Raw genomic sequence first — 20,992 nt, 5'->3', positions numbered from 1 at the left:
CTTACGGCTCTGCATCTCACTGTGCTGCCACAGCATGAAAGAAAAACAAAAAAAAAAAATCAAACGGCCCAATCATAGCGCATGTCCTCAAACACGCACACGCCTATGTTCTTTTTTTTTATTTTAATAACATATTAAAATAATTGAATAATTATAGTTTTATCAGTACAGCTCTACTAATGACTACAATAATGATTTTACGTTTACGTGTTTTTTTTCCTAAATAGCCTTTATTTGTAAGACTTTGTGTTGAATTTTTGAATAAAGTATTTTGATTTTATCTCTTTTTTTCTATCGTCTAAAAATTCTACGTAGATGCAGAGAAAATACAATTTTGCGGCTCTCTGAAAGATAGAAGAATCTGTTTACTTAGTGTTTGGTTCATCTCCTTCGCAAGTCAGCCGATCCCTGGTGCGAGCGTCGCATTTCTGGAGATCGCAAATTTTTCGCTCGCTTCGGGCATAGCGAGTCGGGCGCACTGCAGTTAAAGTGATGCAGGGTTTCGTGTCAGTGGAGCTGCGGAGGTCAGATTGCTCTAGTCGCTGTCAGCTATTTCAAAGATCTTGACTTGATGTAAGTTTTTGGACATACGCCATTCTTAGCAATGGCGTATGTCCAAAAACTTACATCAAGTCATGCACTCCCATTGCACAAATCTTTTAAAGATAATATTTCAAAGATCTTGTCAGTTTTATGTACACGGACTTTGGACGCTGCAAGTTTAGCAAGTGGGAAACTTGGCGTACTCGATTAAGGCGAAATCTATTCCCGAGTTCAAATGCGGCGACGTGTCATTAGAGCAGTGGCGGACCCAAGGGGGGGCTCCAGGGTCAAGTGCCCCCCCCCCCCCGAGAAACCAGTTGTCTGCTACATTAATATTGCCGACAAAAATTATTGTTTTTGAAACCAATAAAATATTTTAATACAATTAATGAATTTCTTGTAAAATCATAAAATCTGGTGGTTAGATATTATGTGTAGTGTGAGTAGATTAAATTCAAATTTAGTAATTTTAAGACATTTTTTTCTCTGGCTATTCTGAAATCCTAGAGTGCCCCCTCCGAGGTGAACCTCTGGATCCGCCACTGCATTAGAGACATTGTTTCTAGACATTATTATCAAAATTAATAAATGTTTATAGCACGTGTTAACGTAACGTAGCCGCGCCGCGTAGACAAAATGCCCATGTGTGCACGGGACTCGCTGCAGCATCGCGTGTTGGAACTGGACACGAAGACAGACAACGGGGCTCGATCAGACATTCGTCGGTCTTCCGCCGTCACGACAAAGGGAGTCACGGCTCGACGAGAGAACCAGCGTGGACGAGTGTCGCGCCGTTATTCTTCAATTTTTTCCACCCAACTGAACACAGAAAAATATACGAGTCCCGACGGATGTATCCTCGTAAAGTTCTCGTACAGTCCTTTCACTGCCTGAGTGAAAATTCAAATCAGCCAACAAAAATAAGGGGTGTGTGTGGCTGTATCATGGACACGGCCGTGTGTTTCAGGTGAATACGTGTACGCAACAGGTAATATTTTCTATACAAAATATAAAGTACGCTATTTTTTTATTTTAACATATATATTCACTGTAACTATTTTACACTAATGTTTTATATATGCAATCGATAGATTTTGATGAGAGCTGACGATTGAAACTCAAACGAATCTCCGAATCAAAAGTTATACTAAATGGAAATATAGAAACGTAGCAAAAAGACCTCCAAATGGCGTCGCTTCCCCCTCCACCGCGCGCGATGCGTCACAGTCCTCACTTAGCGTAACGAGTTCTTTGATCCTTTAGTTATCCATCGGTGTAATTAAATTTTAGATGTAGATGATATATATGTAGCTACAACACCAAACTGTACCCCCTGATTTTGTTATCTTTCGTTTTAGGAATTGCCTCCCACTATGGAAGCAATTTTAAAAACGTATTCACGTCAAAAAAAAACTCGAACCACTGCAAATACTTTTGACATCCACAATCGAGGATGAATTTCTTTACTTTCTTCTTTTAAGAGAGAGAGGCGCTGCAAGTTAACCCCCGCTCATGGCTACTGATGGAACTGCCCTTCTGGTGTGTCTGCGGGACGTAACATTATTTGTTCTTGGTGCGGATACGCTGTAACGGATGGATGACACGCGGGATCTCCGACATCCTTGCACCGTGTCGTGTCGCAGGGTTGTGGGTAAACGATGCCACGATACCTCACCTTTAGAGCACGTCTTCACAGCAGGCGTCGTCACTTGTGCGGTGGATATCCAACAGAATGAACGCCCGTGCTGATGAAGTGAAGGCCGACACCCATCACACGTACGGGCTCGCAGTCGGCAATGGGAGGGAGGCGTGTACATTTCCCCAACAGAATGCGTTCCAGACGCGAGAACCCTTCTCCGACTACGCAAAAAAAACCCTGCGAATTAGAGCTAGTTTGCGCAATTTCAGGCGGAAAGCCACGGAGAACCAAGGAGTTGGCTATCTCATTTTGTTTTTCTGTCTTGATTCTCATCAGAACATAACACAGCGCGTACACAGAAAAAAAAATCAGTACTTTCAGAAAGATTCCTTTTGAAACCAGTTACCAAGAAATACTTTGTACTGCTACAATGGACGTATCGTAACTTTGTACAACACATGTCTATGGTTATTTTTCCATATATGAAATGCGTTCTTCGAGATAATCCTGAATATGATCTGGGGACAGTGAAGACCTGACCTTTCCACGACGGCAGCTCATTGGTACGAGCTGGAGAAAGTGAAGAGGGTGGGTGACACTTTGGCGAGCGATAGCGGGCGACGAGCGACGGGCTTCGCGCGCGAAGATCGGAGCATCGGGGGACATCTGACGGCGCGGCGGACAAGTGAGCAGCGCTAAACAGTGTGTTTGGTCGGATGTGCGCGGTAAGAGACGATCAGCAGAGAGAGCCACTGTCTAGCAGAGCTCCATTGGGGAGAGTGAGTAGAGGAGTTTTGAAAGTTTGATTATTTTGTGGACAGTCATTTAGATTGTTGTGATTCCGGAAAAACTGTGCCCACTGGTTAATAAATTGAACTGTAGTTGATTAATTGAGATATAATTTCGGACCTGTTTTCCCCGCTGTGAAACAATCTGTACAGGCGCAGTTAATTCAGACCTCGTTTAACTATACGCGATACGGAGTGTGTTTCACCAGGGCTCTGCGTGTTGAGCCAAGTCGCCCCAGCGAAATACAGTATGTCCACAAAATAATGTTCCATTTATAGATTTTAATAGCATCAACTGTAAAGCGTTGTAGGTGTGTTGGTTCCAAAGTCATAATTCAAGAGTACCTCAAACAGTTTTCGATAGGTGCATGCGCGAACACTGATTTGTTGTTTTCTTGCTTGAAGCGCCACCTACGCAAAATGGCGACTCCTGAGCATAATTTTCCAAATTAGTAGAGGGTGAACCTTGAAAAAATTTTCTTGGCAACAGAATGTAGCCCATCCTTATTGGAATATCTTCGTATGAGTGTGATTGAACGTCGATGTCCCTGACCGTTTGATTGGTCCTAATGGTCGAGACGACAGAGCTCTTTTTCGCTGGCCTCCACGTTCACCTGACAGAGTGCCATGCGACGTTTTCCTTTGGAGCTTTATTAAAGACTGTGTCTACATTCCGTCACTACCTAATGATTTTCCAGAGTTAAGACACATAATTGAAAGGCTACTTGCTTCTATTTCTCCGGACGTTTTAACCAAAGAGTGGAAAGAATTTGACTTCAGGTTGGATTTGTGCCGTATAACTAAAAGTGCTAATGTTAAAGATTTATAAGAAAAACTTTACCTAAATTTTATGTATGATTTGTTGTAAATAGTCTTAATTAAACAGTTTTAATATACCATTGAAACAAGGACATTATTTTATGGACATACTGTACTTGATATGCTGTTCGAGAATAACTCGTTCTCCTTGGATTTAAATGCGCTAGAAAACCATCAACGTTGGAGCTAAACAAAATAGAATAAAAGAGTTGTCTTCAAAGGACTGACTTCAATTATTAATATGATTCAAGTTAGTTTCAAGGTCGACTGCTGCATTTGTTACGTGGCTTGAAGGCCTGAGACTTGCAGACGTGTAAGCAATGTTTAAGGTTTAACTGTGTGGGTTTAAATATCTAACATTATTTGAATCAGGAATTTGCAAAAGGTACCAAGTCCACTTTTTGAGAAAATTCATGTTATACGAGATTCCGAATCTCCAAAGTGTTCTCTTTGCTGTCAGCAAGAAAAGGAACCAAGTTCTGTATAAGAAATACGATAAACAGACTAGTAAATATATGTGGAACTTGCAACAGGTACCAAGTCCTGGACTTGGTACCTTTTGTTGAATATATGAATCTCTGGACTTGGTAAGTAAGTACCACCAGCTTGTATACAAATCTGATGTGAAAGGTGTTGTTGAAGTATATGAACAGCTACAGGGGTTGGTTAATCATACCTTTCATCTTCAGCTCCCAGGACAGTTGAGACACATTGTAATGCTTACAAACAAAGCTTACAGAAATGGAACTGTACCAATTTAAAAAAAAAAAACTTGTAGACATTAACAAGTGTTTGCGGTACATTGCAGTTCATGATGAAGCTCTCACATTCTACGACAATATACTACATTGGTCTTCCACAGACTAACACATGCCCATGTATGCCACAAGTGCATTATTTTGTTTATGACTTACATTATTGTTTTTAAAGGATCTGTTTTCATGTTGTTTATAGTTATTTCAATAGCATGTACTAAGGTTCCACTAATCTATGCCAATGACACTATGCATTCTCAAATGTGTAAATTTAATACTTAAAATTTCTTTATGGGTAAATGGTATCGAGTGGTGTTGTTGTAAAATATGTTTTTGTGTATCATATTATCAATTTTTGCTTTATAATATACCAACACTGTACTATTGTCTAACCAAAACATTGTTTTATGTGCCATTGTTTGAATGAACGATACTTCATTTGCAAAAAGTACCAAGTCCACTAACTTTATTGATTTTTAAAATATTTCAGACAAAAGTGTATATATGTGAATTACGTTTAAAATCATCACACACCCACTATACTTTCAATTGATCCATTACTGATAACCTGTTTCATTACCAGGTCGACAATAATATGTTTTCTGTTGTTTCCCAACAATCTACTTACTTGGACTTGGTACCTTTTGCAAATTCCTGATTCATTTGCACTTCTTCTGCACATTCTCTCCTTTACAGATGACAGCAAACATTTATTTAACGAAATAAGGCTAAGGCAATAATTTTCTACCAAGTATATTGATTCTTATCGACTCAAAACAATACTCATTTTTTTTTTACTTTTAAAGTCTATTACGATTAACTCACTTGCACATACATTTATCATAATGTAACATAAGGTATTTTTATTGACTAAAACATGTTTATTTAGGGACATAAGCTCTCAAGGAACGTTTGACAAATACTTACGTAAAATTTAATTAAAATATTTTGACGGCCAATATTTTAGTTTTAAAACTTTCCAAACGATTTTACTTCAGCAATATAAACTTACTTTGATTGAAAAAATTACAAATAATTTTTTTTTTGTACTTTAATTACCTTAAGTAGTAATTTTCATTAACCTTCTGTATGAATAATTCGTTCAGTGTTTTGTAAAAGGCCAATTAAAAAATGTTCTGAAATTATCATACTATAGCAAATTATTTAAAAATATTGAAAACTAGCTATTCTTTCAATTATTTCGTGTAGAGTTTTGAATGAATTGGTTGATTCATGAAACGATTTTGACGATTTCCCTACCCGTTTTTTATTTGTGTGGGTGTTTTTTTTGTCACGTTAAACAACGAATACACTATTATCAAATAATGTATTTGCTAGCACACACGTAATTTATTTTAAAAAAGTATCCAGTGAATCTATTACTCCGCGTTTTAATGCACGACATCAATATTTGGTACTATGTGATTGTCATTATATCTCCAAAACATTTAGAGCTAATACAACAAAATAAAGACTAACATTTTACGTAATCAATATTCGTGGCATTCCTGTCTCAAACTATTTTGTATTTCAAGACAGAAGCATCAGCATTTGAGTTAATATTTACGCTCACAGACATATATATTTTTATGTTAAAATTTTATTTAGGTGTCTAATTTGCTAACTGGAAAAATAAAATATTGATTACGTAAAAATTTTAAAATCAAAGACAAGTCAATTTGAATTTATATATCTGTCTTGATGACATATAATTTACGTTCAAAATTAATTATGAAATGGGCTCCAGTTTAGAGCAGTGGTTTTAAAAAATTAGTATTTAAATGCTGCCGGAACTCGAACTACGCGCAGAAAAAAGAAACAAAACACTGACGAAACTGCCCGTGGATCACGTGGGTTTTTCACCTGTCGCCGAAACACAAACTGCGCAGGCGCAAAATCACAAAGTCAACACGGTCCTTATCCCCAGCGCGCATGCGCGGAAGGGTGCTCTGTGTGTGTGTGTGTGTCGTCTCCCTCCCCCGCACGGGGTCCGTAATGAAGTGCCACACAAACACGCACCTGTGTTTACCCACAAGCACATGGGCATTTTCCCGCCCTCGTCAGCCGCCGGGAGATAATATTCCCTGGCCGTGGGTTTGCGCAGCCGCAGGCCATGTCCGGGCCTGCGTTTCGTTCCGCTTTTGTTTCCCGACGAGCTGCGATAACAAAAAAAAAAAAAAATCGTATTTAACGACGCACACAGACTCCAGGTGTAATGAACCTCTCTATCGAAGTCTATGGTGGAGAACACGGTGAGATACGAGAAGTGGTTTACATATTGTTTTCAGCTGAAGCGACAGATAACTAAAAAAAAAAGTGCTCGCCGTTCAATGCACGTGAATCGAGAATTTTTTTATTATTATTTTTAAGTGCATGTCATATAACTGTAATCGTAGGTGTTGGCTACTTGAGACTTTAACTCAAGCACACTATGTAAATAATAAGTTATTTAAATAATTTATTATCGACTTAACTAATGGAGCGCAAATATTACGTGCAATAAACTAGCAAACATTTTCTGGTTTTTCTAATATTAACAAAAAATAACTATCCATGATACGTAAAACAAAACACTATTCATTGCATCAAAGTACTGTCAATATTAAATTTATTCATTCCTGAATAATCAAAACACTTCTTCTTTGATACACAAGTTTCTTATTTATTTTTCGTGTCTCTTGTGCTATTTTTTATTTTAAAAATTAACCTGCATTCAAATAAATACCATTGTATTTACTTGTATTGATAACAGAGTGCCACGTTATTGGAATCAATTTCCATACATTTTTCTCACATTCCAGGAAAAAATCAATACACTTGCACAAATAGGTTAAATATATTTTGACAAAATTGTAAACTGTTTCTGTGGCCTTTTTATTTGAATATTTTTTATAAAAGGTTTATGCAACTTTGAAAACTAATGAAATCAAATTTTTCGAGGAAACACAAAAATTTTGAACTCAAAATGTGTTGTTATTTAAATTTACAGTTAGTTCCCTGACATAATGTTATGGTACTTTGTCTAACGCTGAGAGATACTTAACTCTGACAAGGCATGGGATTAAGTAAAGGTTACTCCATTATGTAAGTCAATGCAAGGTTAAACGAAAACCACCAAAGCGTAGACTTCATAAGTTAAATTAATTTTAAATTTAACATAAAGGTGTCAATATGGACGTCTAGAGTTGTATCTGTATAATTCGGAAATGTCAGGATCATTGCACTAAAAATGTCCAATTTTTTTTATAAAAGATTATGAGTTTTATTTATTGCTTGAACATTCATGTAATCACTTTTTCAACCCATTTCAGACTTAAAATTTTTTATTTCCTTAATTAAATGTCTCAAGTTCCTTGGCCTACCTTGTACTTAAAAAGTGATCATTGTACATAAGCCAGAATTATTAAAAAAAAATTCGAAGTCATAATACGAAGAGATTATATTTAACATACCTCCAATCTATCACGATTGTATATATATTTTTAGAGTTCTTAAAATCCCATTAAAAAATTATTTACTTCATGATCTAAGTAAATAGATTCAAATTATAACTGAAGCCCAGTTCGTGAAATTACTGTACATGAAAAACGAAAATATCTCTCCATTAAAGAGTCTGCAGTGTATAACCAAATTATAATATACGTATGTGGACACCAACAAACTGTTAAACTGTTTTTAGATGTCATTTAGCGACCACAAATCTACACTGGAACGGTAAGCTGTGAATGTAGCAATAACTAGTTACAATTAATTTCTTAAGAATTAAGTGTGACGTAGTTCTGTCCTTTAACTATGACTCTGCACTGTAATTTTTGTTTGTTAATTGAGCATAAATATGCATGTCAAACTACAGATATTTTTAAATTTTTAAAATTGAAATTGAATTAAAATTGAAATTTTTAAAATTGAAAACAACTGTATTGACTACAAAATAGTGTTCGCAGTCGTACTGGATCCGGATTCTCACCCGGGTATTTATGATTTGTGATGTTCCAGTACCTCCAGTAGTTAAAGTTATTTGCAAACCTTTCCCTGAATATCTTTCCAGTTGAAAGGTGCAATGTAAGGCTCTTAAGCACTTTCAAGAATCTTTGCGGGTTGTTTCATGCATAAAAAATATTCTGAAATAACGCAGTTTAGCCATTTTCACTCTTCGAAATGTACATTCTAAAAATAAAATACGTAAACAGAACTTTTCATCCTACCCCAGCGTATTCTTAAATTATTTTCATAAACAGATACCACTCTGGAAGCAGGAGTAGTTTTTAAATAGCATGGTTTATTTTGAAGATCTGCAAACTAGGTATACTTGTGGCCAACTAGGCGAGAGCCTTAAAATTACGAGCTGTGCCCAGACAATGAAAATTTTCAATAAGAAACAATAAAAAAATATCTAATAAAAAACTGATATAGATCATTTCCATGTATTCTCTGTAAGCATGCTCTATTCCTATGACGACATTATTTAAATATTTACATGATACTTTGTTTAAATATTGCAGACTTTTCAAATGACGCAATGATCGTAAAACACGAGAAATAAGAGACCATCACTTTATTTAAAAACAATGTTTTACGATTTTTTTCATAATGATAACTAAGTTCATAAATAAATGGAAACATTTAAGTTTAATAACTATAAAGTATTTATAGTTTCTCAAACAAATTCAGTACACTTTATCATGGAATCAAAATTTTCTAAATTTCACACCAAAAAGCATGCTATAATTTTTACAAATATTGAAAAGAAGCCTAGGCAACATGTTATGAACTATGAAATTAAATATATATAATATATCTTCATGAAAATTAGGTATTTTAAAATCTCCACTCATATAAGGTATTTACAGTTAGTATGAAATTGTGTGATTAAAGCGGCTGAATACTGTTAAGGAGATGAACACTGAGATATGTTATATTGGAGCCAATAAGAAGAGTTGTGTTGTGAATGTCAACGAGATTAACTATTTATAGGTGCGATTTAGAAACATTCCCGAAATTGACATTAATATTATGACATAAATTCATAAACTATAATTATAGCTAGTCTAAGTGAAAATAATTTTTTTTTCTTTTATTTTCCATTTTTTGGTCTATATGCACGCAATAATAAGAAAACTTTTAACATACACAGAAGGTTTTTCCGTGAAACATAGTTTCGACGTTTACGCTCACCAACCCCGTTTTACGGTCACGAATTTTGCAAGCGCAAGCGGGGTCCCCCCCCCCCCTTTTGCGAGGGGTTAACGCGATGATGATGCTCAGATTAACATATCATCATCCACAGTAACTGCTGCGAATAGACGGAATGTAATGTATGGTTCCAAAACATAGTTTTTGCGAAACGGCTGGAGTGTGAAAACTGCACGCGTGGAACGTGTTCAACCTGTTCAGCGATAGAGAGAGAGAGAGAGACGGCGATAACCCACCATCCCGCCACGCGCACCAGGGACGCTTGGGGGGGCGGGAGAGATGGAGGGTAGGAGGGGGAGGACGAGACGCCGACGCCCGCGCGCCATTGGCCGGCGCGACGGACCCTCTCTGATTGGCCGCGCACGTGCCCGGGGTCGGGGAGGGGGTAGGGATGTCGCGGCGCCCTCCGACCTCGCAGGAGGGAAGGTTCAGAGAGAGAGAGAGAGAGAGAGATAGAGGGTTGCCAGGGGGTAGCAAGTGCACAAAGGGCGTCTCACGGGCGGACGAGCGCCAGTGCGGCACGTGGCTCCCATTAGTCCGGCACGCGTCTATCCCCCCAGGGGAGCTCCCGGCTAACAGCTGAGGAATGCGAGAACTCACCGGGGCGTCTCTTCCGACTCGGAGATAACAAGTAAAAAAAATTTATAATATCGTGTTTTTTTGTGGACACCGAAGGCAGATGAAACATTACAACCACGGTCTGTAGGCGATGTTCCGTTGACGGAGGGGGGGAACCTAGCCCGCGCGGCGCAGTGTCTCTCGCCGATGGACGTCTCGCGGGGTTGGTAGCCTTGGAGGGCGACAGGAGGGCGTGCTTCGCCCGCGCCATGTTCAGCATGGAGAACCTGGACCTGGAGCGCCAGCTGCTGCTGGACCCGCCGCACCAGTACCTGGGGGCGGCCGGCGCCGCCGGCGGCGGCGGGGGCGGCGGCGGGGGCAGCAGCGGCGCCAGCACGCACAGCAGCGACCTGTTCCTGTACGACGACACCAGCAGCTCGGCGTCCAGCTACTCGTGCCCCAGCGACCAGGAGAACAGCGGGGGCGGGGCTGAGGACGCGGGGGGTGGCGGCGGGGCCGCCCCCGCGCCGTGCCGCCTCCGGCACCGCCACCGCCGCCGCGGCAGGTGCCCGCAGCAGCAGGTGCAGCAGAGACAGGCCGCCAACCTGCGCGAGAGGAAGAGGATGCAGAGCATCAACGACGCCTTCGAAGGCAAGCCTCGACCTTCACTCGCGATAGCCGCACACACACACATTAAAAATTACTACAAGTAACCGCGAAACATCATTTTGCGAATTTCTGAGAAAAAAAATGTTTTTTTAATAAAATAAAATTAAATACTAATTGTAACGCGATAAAAAATTAAATTAAGTTTATTTTTTGGATTCGCTTGGCTTCTGGGTTATAGCCGCGTCGAAGGCGAAGATATCACCGGCGTTTCATTCGACGTTGCAGTAGCCATCTTCAGGGGAGAAGGTACTCTGCACTAGGCATTCGACGCGGCTACAACCCAGAAGCCGAGCAACTCCTGACAATTGCCGCGAAAGCGTTTTTATTTTATTTTGTGTCGATCTCCTATAAGTACCCTATTTCAAATTTGTTTTTAAAATGCTCTCTCTTACAAGGAAAAGAACAATTTCCTTTTATCTCCTTAATGTTCATATTATATTTCAGTAGTAATTTTCGGTGGAAAAGTAGGCTTTCTTCACAATTTAATTAACGGGCAACAGTGTTAAATACTATATAAATTTGTATAAATGCTACACTAATGTAAATAAAATACTATATAAATACTATATGTGTTTTATGAGAAACACCAGCCTGCAGAGTCATTAAAATAATACAAAATAACGGTGTGTTAAAAAAACAAACATTACATCTGTAATTAAATGTCGTACTACAGTAAATAAATTTAATTGTTTATCTGAATACGAATTTCTCTGGAATTAGACAGGGCATCTTCGGAAATATTCTAGGGCTTGATACCATTTTTGAGATTCTTCCTAGGAGTTATAAACTTTAAACATTTGGTTGTATTGACAGTTACGGTGTTTTCTGCTAGCCGAAATTACTTCAACTTAAGAACAGACATCCATTCTATAGGCTTATAGCTAGCGAAAAAAGGGGGTTGTCTGTAAAGTCGGTTTACGGACTATAATTTTACGTGATAACGCCATAAGAAAACATTTATGAAAAGTTGCATACTTTTATGAATTGAATTGAATTATTATCATTGAATTATCATTATTTTTTATAATACAAAGAAGGAGTTAATTGAAAATTACAATTTTTTTTCTTTGAATACTAAATAAAAGCAGTTGACTTTTATACGATCGTTTATATGAGTTAATAATTTTTTAGTCAAAATTGTAACATAATCTATTATTACTGCACTCGCTGACCGATGTTACTTTTTTTAATAATCAAAGAACAAATATATGAGATTATATCGCTAATTAAATTCTTAAAATGCAAGAATTAATTACCTTTTTTCCCGCAATTGTTGTTGTAATAAACAATGGAAACCACATTAACTTTTCACTTCACTTTATAAACAGTTGACAAAACAGTTCACGTGTAGGTTGTGTGATGCCGCTGTCTCTCTTCTACTCGGACGCATCGGCTGATGGAGTGGAAGAGAGATAGATGCGTTACAAGCCGATCGTGCCTCTCTATCGCTTGTTTCACACCTCTCGCTTGCACGTTTGGCTCAGGCAGAACGTGACAATGAGTCATGCTTTTTTCGTGCGTGCAGCCGGGCGTTCATCGATTTATAGACGTTATCACCAGAGACCTGTAAAATTCGCGGATTCATTTAGTGATAGGATAGAGTGCAAATACTTTGACATTATTTTTCTTCTGTGATTGGGCCACAGTTTATCTGAAGGATTCTGGGCCAATGAAAAATCCTTAACAGAAGAATTAGCGAATCACGACAATTCCAGTCAACAGGTGTTACGAGTCGGTAACCAATCAGCAGATGTAATTTGCATGAGTGCATAGAGGATCATGGAGTCTATCCTTTAGGTATTTGAAATCGCAAATTTACAGGTCTCTAGTTATCACGTCAAAAATAAACATAGCTGTGTATACCTGCAACTGTATGAATTTTACAACTTTTGGGAAGAATCACAAAAGTATTATCACGAAGTGAGTATTGTTTTACAAAGGTGTTAACAAAAATTAGTTTTAGTAGCCAAATGAAAAAAAAAAATTGGGAGGGATAATGTTTCTCAAATTGAATTCTTTTTTTATCATACACCCACTAATAGACATTTAGCTCGATCATCGCTGCCAGACAGCAATGAAAATGCAGTTTAGAGGCCATTGTAATAAAATTATTGTCAATATAGAAGCCACCGAATGGTGACTTATTATTAGGGACAAGAAAAAAATTCTCGGGTTCAATGATCTCCAGGATGGACTATACAATCCTTTGTGTAGTCGACCAAACTTAGCCTGTTCATTGGCTGCTAATTTATGAGTCATCTCACCTGGATAACTTGTGATTCGTTACTTATTTGGCTGAGGGTCTCTCATTGGCCCAGAGTCTTCCAGATTAACATCGAACCAATAGCAGATGCAGCAAAAATTATAATTATTTGAAGTTTAGCATACCACTAAATGAATTCGCGAATTTTTGCGGTCTCTAATTACTAGTACACTACAGGAATATTCAAGGATTCCTTTTTGCTATTGGTCAAAACACAACTTCTTATGCTTTTCTGTAATTTCAGCTACAAGAGCGCAGTTTGTTAGGAGGACTCTGGATCCACGGTAAGCTCTCGACCAAAGCAATGCCGTTGAATGATTGACAGCCCAGTCGTGACGTATAGCCAGTTAACAGCCAATGAACGAGGTTTCCATTCTCTAGCGCTCGGAGAGGCCCGTGTAAGACACCCAACAGGTCATCGAACCCACCAATCTTCCCTGTCGTTGCTCATTAGCGACAGCACGATTTTGCTGTCACAAATACATAGTTCTGTTGAGGCTACAAATTAATATTTCTGCCGACGAAAAATAAAATGTTTACGGAGTTGAAACACATAAGATTCCTTTGGAAAACAGTTGCCAAGAAATAGTTTGTAATACTAAAATAAATATACAACCCATGTCTTTGATAATTTTTGCATAAATGAAATATATTTTTCGAGATAATACTGAGTAATTCTTACGGAAATAGGTTCATAATTTTATATGTTAATAGATTTTTATTCATACAATTTTTTTAAACATGGAAATATAATCGAATATTCAAGCCTTTGGCTTTATTTTGTTTTATTACGCTTAATAAAGGCGCATTTAGTACTGGAGAGCTATTCAGGAAACGGTTTACAAATTACTTAAACTATTGAAGGTGCTGGGACAACATAAAGCATAAATGCCTGGGTAAGAATTCGAACCCAGCGTTGCTGCGAACATTATTTTGTAGTGATACAGTTTTATTTTTAATGTAAATTCACAAATCTACAAATATCTGTAATTTTACATGAATATTTCTGTGCCATTTACCAGTGCACGCAATACACTTGTGCTAAGTCATCCAATCTTTGCATCATGTCCACGGTATTCTACTGTAATTTTTTTTTGACAGAATCCAAACACTAATTGGCGCACCGCTACTTGTTCTGTATGTTTATTTTATCACCGCGCTACTGACCCCGGGATTCAAACAACCATTCAGAAACACGTTAAGTCCGTGGCCCCTCACTTGTCATCCTCGGTTCTGCCTCTTGCCTGAGCACCTGGCCCGCATAGCTGCGGCGTCTTACGTGCTCGGTCGTAAGGCTGTTTCAAGATGAGGAGCATTTGCGCGCAGAAACCGGTGCAATAGTTTAACTTGCACGGCGTAGGACTCTTCTCTCGCTTGGTCGTTCACGGAAGAATTATTTATCACTAGGAACATAGATATTTCGCGAAAAAAAATCCGCGCCATCTGAAAGTTAAAACACCGTAGCATCATCTGTGTTTCGTGGTTGGGTGAGTTTATTTCAGTTACACGTCGATTGCTACAACACCAATAACAGTAGTTGAGTGCGGAAGCAAATGCGTTCTTAGTGTCCCGGTCAAATAAGGCAACGACTTCTCGCGCGGACGGCCGCCAATCACAAGGAAGAAACCGCTGGTGCGGGTATACCTTGTTGTAGTCTAATAGGCGTACAGATTTATTCGCGAAAAATGCCTGCCCCTATTTCTCACGTAGCACGCCACGTGGAGACGTAACGTCACGTAAAAGTATTTCATTTTAAACACCACTATTATAAAGGCGGTGCCTGAAACGCACGCCAATAACGCGCCGCGTCCAGCCACCACTGTCTCCACTGCCGCGGTAAACCACCACTGACGTCGAGAAGCCTAAGATGTACATCAAGTTCTGTCCCTGCCCGAACACGCCCGAATATTCACCTTCGGCCGACCTCGGGATTTGTTTTAATTTTGCGCAGGAAAAATGAATTCAAATATCAAAAGTGGTCTGTTAGTTTAACTACATTAAAACACTTTAAAACACTATGGACGGTTAGTTAGGTTAGTATAGCTACATTAAAATAAACAGAAAAAAATATAAATATTTATATAAATAAACCCGAGGTTGGCCGAAGGTGAATATTCGGGCGTGTTCGGGCAGGGACAGAACTTGATGTACATCTTAGGCTTCCCACTGACGTCACGCCCTCTAACGGCCATCGACGAACTCCAAGTTCTGACCCCGATTAATTACTCGTTACAGTCCAAACATTTTAAGCCCTAATACATACGCAGCACAAAATTACAAATAAAAAGTTACTAAAAAATCTTAATAAAAATTATTGTCAACATTTCATGTATTACCAGCTTCCACTTGACTCAAATTCTAGAGGCAGTTAAAACTTTCTGGAAGTGGTGGCCTTCGGCCAACTAGGAATAAAAACGGCAATAATAAAAATAATTAAAATAAATACAAAAGTACCATAAACTATACTGTAACAAAAAAATCAGTGCAAAAAATATAATCGTCTTAAAAAAAAAAAAAGGACAAATAATGTGGTGGAAAAGCCACAATATAAATATACTGCTAGCTGCAGTACCCGGCGTTGCCCGGGCTGAACACAGGGTGAAGGGGACCTTTTTCGAAATCAGATGTAGACAGTAATATTGTCTTCTTCGTTTGAATGTCAAGTGTGCAAAATAATTTATAACGCTGGCAGAACCCAGTAGACGTTGTTCTTCCAGTGTTTAGTTATTTACCTTTATACAATCTAAAAATTGTTGGTCTGTATGTAATCTAGACTCTATAAAGCACTATTGATAAAAGCTGAAAAAATAAAAGATTACTTATTTAGAAAAGATTCCATTATCTAGCTAATGCTCGGCATGCGTTGCAATGCCTCATTCAGTTTTGTTTTGTAATATGTTTGAAGTAGTTACACATATACAAATTATGTATCCATCTTTATATATATATATATATATCTTTTTCTCTATCTGCATCTATATATCTATGTATCTCTATATCTATATTTATCTCTCTATATATACATATATACATCTATACCTCCCACCATCTCTATCTTTTCTATATACCATTCACTACATAGCTCTATACATCTATATATCTCTTTATCTAACTCCATTTCGTTCCCTATACCTAGCTCTATCTCAACCTATCTCTCTGTCTCTCTCAATCTCACTCTATACCTATACTCTATCTCTGTCTCTCTTTTATATTTAATTAAAGTGCGTGCGCACTTATACAATGAAAACTGACAAAGTGCCGCTATATAATATGAAATAAACACATTTATTGAAACGACTCTCGGGCTACCTATTAACTCACAAAAATTTCATCGCAATCGGATGAATTGTATAGGAACCCATACGGCACAAACAAATGAAAATTCAAGACATGACAAACGCATCAAATGATGGTGCGTTTAAAATTCAAGGCAACTCTATCTATTGACGAAGTTAAGAACAAAACTGTTATTAGCGCCTTTATTTTGCTAGCCGCTGCGAGCTGCACTAAGCGGGCTGGTCTCACCAAGGGGAAGGATATGAATTTGCCAGACCTTACTATGTTCATGATCGTGTGGCAGACATAGAGAAATGAAACTCACTATTTGTATGTCTATGACCTATGATTTTTTTCTGTTATAAAATGAAATTATCACACTTTCACTACCTTAGGGATGGAATTTCACATAAATATGTAGCCTATGTGTTAATCCAGGTTATAAACTATCTGTTTGCCAAATTTCAATCAAATCCGTCCAGCCGTTTTTGCGAGATTGAGTAACAAACATCCATCCATTCATACTTACAAACTTTCGCGTTTATAATATTAGTAGGATTCATCACTGACTCACTGAATGACTTTTTTTACATAATATGAATTCTGTTTTCATTGCTCTTTGCTAACCTGTTCCTCCTAGCATCTCTGTTGAGTCCGTGGCGCAAAGATAATATGTCTGAGGGTATAGCGTATTTTTTTTTACAAGGCAGATAGTTTTAGCGTTTTTTTAGGTGACAAAGTGGCTTAGTTTGACGTTTTGACTGCGTATACCTGTTCAATATAATTCAAATTGTTGGCCTCCACTTGCAAATATGAATCTACCAACCACTGTTATGTGAAATTTGTAGCGCTATTGATAGGACTGAATTGATTTCGAATATATGTTTAGGGCACAATTGAATTGTAGCATGCTAATGTTGTTGCGAACGCTATTCAATTGAGCACTTAAATACGAATCGCACTCCCATTATGGTTGCCATCCTGGTGTGTATTGAATCGTATCCACAGCACGGAAGATCATTCAATGAACCAGAGACAATTAACACGCAATGTAGTTTATCAAGAGGTTCTTCATTAAAACAATTTTTTTTCAAATATTCTTTTTGTCATTTCATATAAATCAGAAATAAAATTCATTTCCACAATATTAAAATAAATTGAATATTTAATATATGTTTCGTTATATTAAATTAAAGTGTTTGTTATATTCATAATTTTTCAACAAGTGCCATTAGGCGCCCTACAATTATCTAGTTCTACATATTTGTCGTGTTTTTTTAACTTGTGCAGTTGGCGTAATTATGCACAAATATTTTTAGAAAAAAAATTGTGCTACAGGCTTCAGTAAAAATACAAGTTCAATTTGTATAACAATAACTAAGGTACGTTAATTACACATTTGGACGTAAAGATGAAATAACCCATACATTAAGTGTTAAATTAGGCAGTTTTTTTTCAAGGAACTCCAAATTATAATGTATTTTGCAATTTTTGCTCACAAATTATCATTTAATTTACATTAGGTTACGCAAATGTTGTTCTCATTACTTTAGATCATTATAGTGTGCACGATGGTCAAGGTGTTAAGACAGCACCACAACAACAGCCCAGAGGTTATGAGGTCAATACTCCGCTAATGCACTAAGATTGTTAAAAGTTTTTCTTGAACAATTAATGGCAATAAAGTTAAAAATTACTCAAAAATATAAATGGTTGTTTAACAGCTATAAGCTATAAAAAAGTCAATTTTTGACAATTGACACATTCACTGTTTATCTAAATTAACTCTGCAATGCAGTAAAATTAAGTGACAGTTGTCGTTAAAATACAGATGCATTCATATGTAAATTTACATATCTATAAGTAAAAATATACTAACAGGTAAGTCGTATTTACCAAACCATAGATATAGTAGTTTTACACATTCGATAATATTTTTACCTGTACACAAGAGTAAAATTACAGCAACAAATGTAAAATTACACCAACGTCTGTGGATCCAATCTGCTGTCACATACATATGGTGTATTGTTACACTATTTTTTGCAGTGTATAAGGGTCAACTCCCCCCCCCAATCAGGAAACTACACGTGCATTTAAATCCACTCGTGAATCAAACTGCATTACGAAGTTCGTCAGAAGTGCGCCGTAGCCTTAATATGAACATAGTCAGCACGCAGAAGTTCCTTAGTAGTAATGTTCCGAATAGAAAGTTGATGTACCAATTTGTCAATAAGAACCGTCTTTATATATATATATATATATATATATATATATATATACATATATATATATATATATATGTGTGTGTCATGGTGGATGACAGCTGATGCTAGTCGATGTTACAATAACCACAAGTCACTTCGCATGTTCAAGTTTAAATCCAGAAAGTTTTGATATTTCACGACACGTAAATTTATATCTGTTCTTTTTTAAATTACTTTTTTCATTTGAAATTTTAGACAAACGCAGTCTGACTTCCACGTGTTAAGGCAGTTCGGATGGTCAACTACAGCCCACATTTAATTTTTTTTTGTAAATGGAACAGATATTTGTAAATTAGTACATTTACATAAAAACAAATGTATCGTTTAAAAAAAAAGTGTACGTAGTAATACTGGGTTCTAATTCTTTATGCTTTGTGTTGTACCAGTACCTACCTTCAATAGTTAAGTTATTTGTAAACCGTTCCCTAAATAGCTTTCCATGATTAACTGCGCACATTAATAAGCAGAACAAAACCAAAGAAAGTCGAATTGCTGAATATTCGATTCTCTTCTCCATGGTTTAAAGGAAAATTTTGCTTGAATAAAACATAAATTAAAATGAAAGATTTTTCGCCAATTTTCGTAAGAAATAATCAGTATCATCTAGAACAACTTATTTCATGTATGCAGAAATAACCGTAGTCATTTGTTGTTGTAAATTACAATATCTTTCTTGTAGTATTACAACCTATTTCTTGGCAACTGGTTTCCAAAAAAATCTTTTGTGAAAGTACAAAAATTATTTCTGTGCAGTGACAGTCTTGTTCGTAGACTACAGTAATAAGTTTTTGTCTATGGATGGTAACGATATATCAATTTATTGAATTTATAGATATTTTCGATCAAAGTATAAGTATTTGGGTATCACTATCTTAATGCCGACATTTTTATAGTATCGATATTTTTTCGGGATCATATAGGACTTTAATAAAATAATATTTTTAACGTTTATTTCCACAATTAGGAACTAATTTTTAATCCCACGTTGGTTCTACATCGTTGCAGAATAAACACTCCACAATAAGTGACGATACTGGTAATTGACTCTCAATATCAAGGGCATATTTAACAAAACCTTTTTTTAGAAAAAATTAGACAAGTCCATAATTTCAACTTCCTTGTTACTAGATACTATTAATTAATTTAATTACATAAAATAAGTTTTACATTTACTAGAAAAAGTAAATAGAGAAAAGTAAATTTAAAATGTTTATTATTCAGTTTTGGCTTCTTTATCACTCAACTTCTTCAGGAGTCTTTAAAAATTTACAATTAATAAGAAAATAAAAAATAAATCAAATGTTGACAAAAAAGTATGACTCGAAATACATAGGCTTTTGAAGACAAAATAATTAGAAAAATTGAAAAATCTCCCAGTTGTATTTACTTTTTATAGTAAGCGCCAAACATGTTTAGGTAATCTCATTTTAAAAGCTTAGCTATATATAGAACTCAGCGCATACTTAAATATTACATTAAAAAATAAATATAACAACAGTATGAATTTCGATATTTCAAGCCGATATTTTATTGACCTCGATATCATTTAAACGGTGTATAAAAATCGGTATATTTATAAGTGAAAACAATTCAAACTAGCCGTGGCAACAGCCTTTACACGGGTAGATGATAATTTTTAATAGAGCAAGTCCTCTTTTAAGAATCACTATAAAATAACGGATCCCCGAATTCATGTCAGCTTTAGCTTGTTTCATATCTGGCCTTCGAATTTCGAGCATACTTGAAAAATATTAGTATGTATAACATTTATAATCTAAACTTTAAGACGCAATGACACTTGAACATTTGTTTAAGTAGTTTTATTACTTAGTCATTTTGAGTGTCTTTTTATCTAGTAGTTATATCAAAGAAAGAAAGATTTATATTGATAATAAAGCACTCTTACATGTAATCGTTTTCGTAGAATTTATTTTTATTTTGTTTTATTTAGTTATAATATTGTTTAAGCTAGGCTAATTTTTCAGTTATAACATTTAGTAAAATTTAATTTTTACTACAATGTTGATTTGTGTAAAAACGTGGAAGATGTGTAAGTTACAAATATTGTTACATGTAACGGACAAAATACATTTTCATATTTTACATAAATTTTTCCATATTTTACACACGCTTTCATTGCTAAGGTTCATTAACAAATTAATTACGTTAATTTAATTATTTAACATAAAATTACAATAACCATTTGCAACTTGATTAATTTA

General features: G+C 36.5%; 1 protein-coding gene across 1 annotated transcript in view; it reads left to right on the top strand.

Annotated features, from left to right (window-relative positions):
• Positions 1-10,573: 10,573 nt before the first annotated feature.
• LOC134532285 (pancreas transcription factor 1 subunit alpha-like) overlaps positions 10,574-20,992 on the top strand; it is a 46,910-nt gene continuing 36,491 nt past the window's right edge. Inside the window, exon 1 of the mRNA XM_063368704.1 lies at positions 10,574-10,946. Coding sequence (XP_063224774.1) covers positions 10,574-10,946 — 373 coding nt within the window. The remainder of the gene's footprint in view (positions 10,947-20,992) is intronic.

Source organism: Bacillus rossius, chromosome 5 (genome assembly GCF_032445375.1).
Source record: "Bacillus rossius redtenbacheri isolate Brsri chromosome 5, Brsri_v3, whole genome shotgun sequence".
In the NCBI taxonomy this organism is placed as follows: Eukaryota; Metazoa; Arthropoda; class Insecta; order Phasmatodea; family Bacillidae; genus Bacillus; species Bacillus rossius.
This window is presented reverse-complemented; position numbering and strand designations above follow the sequence as displayed.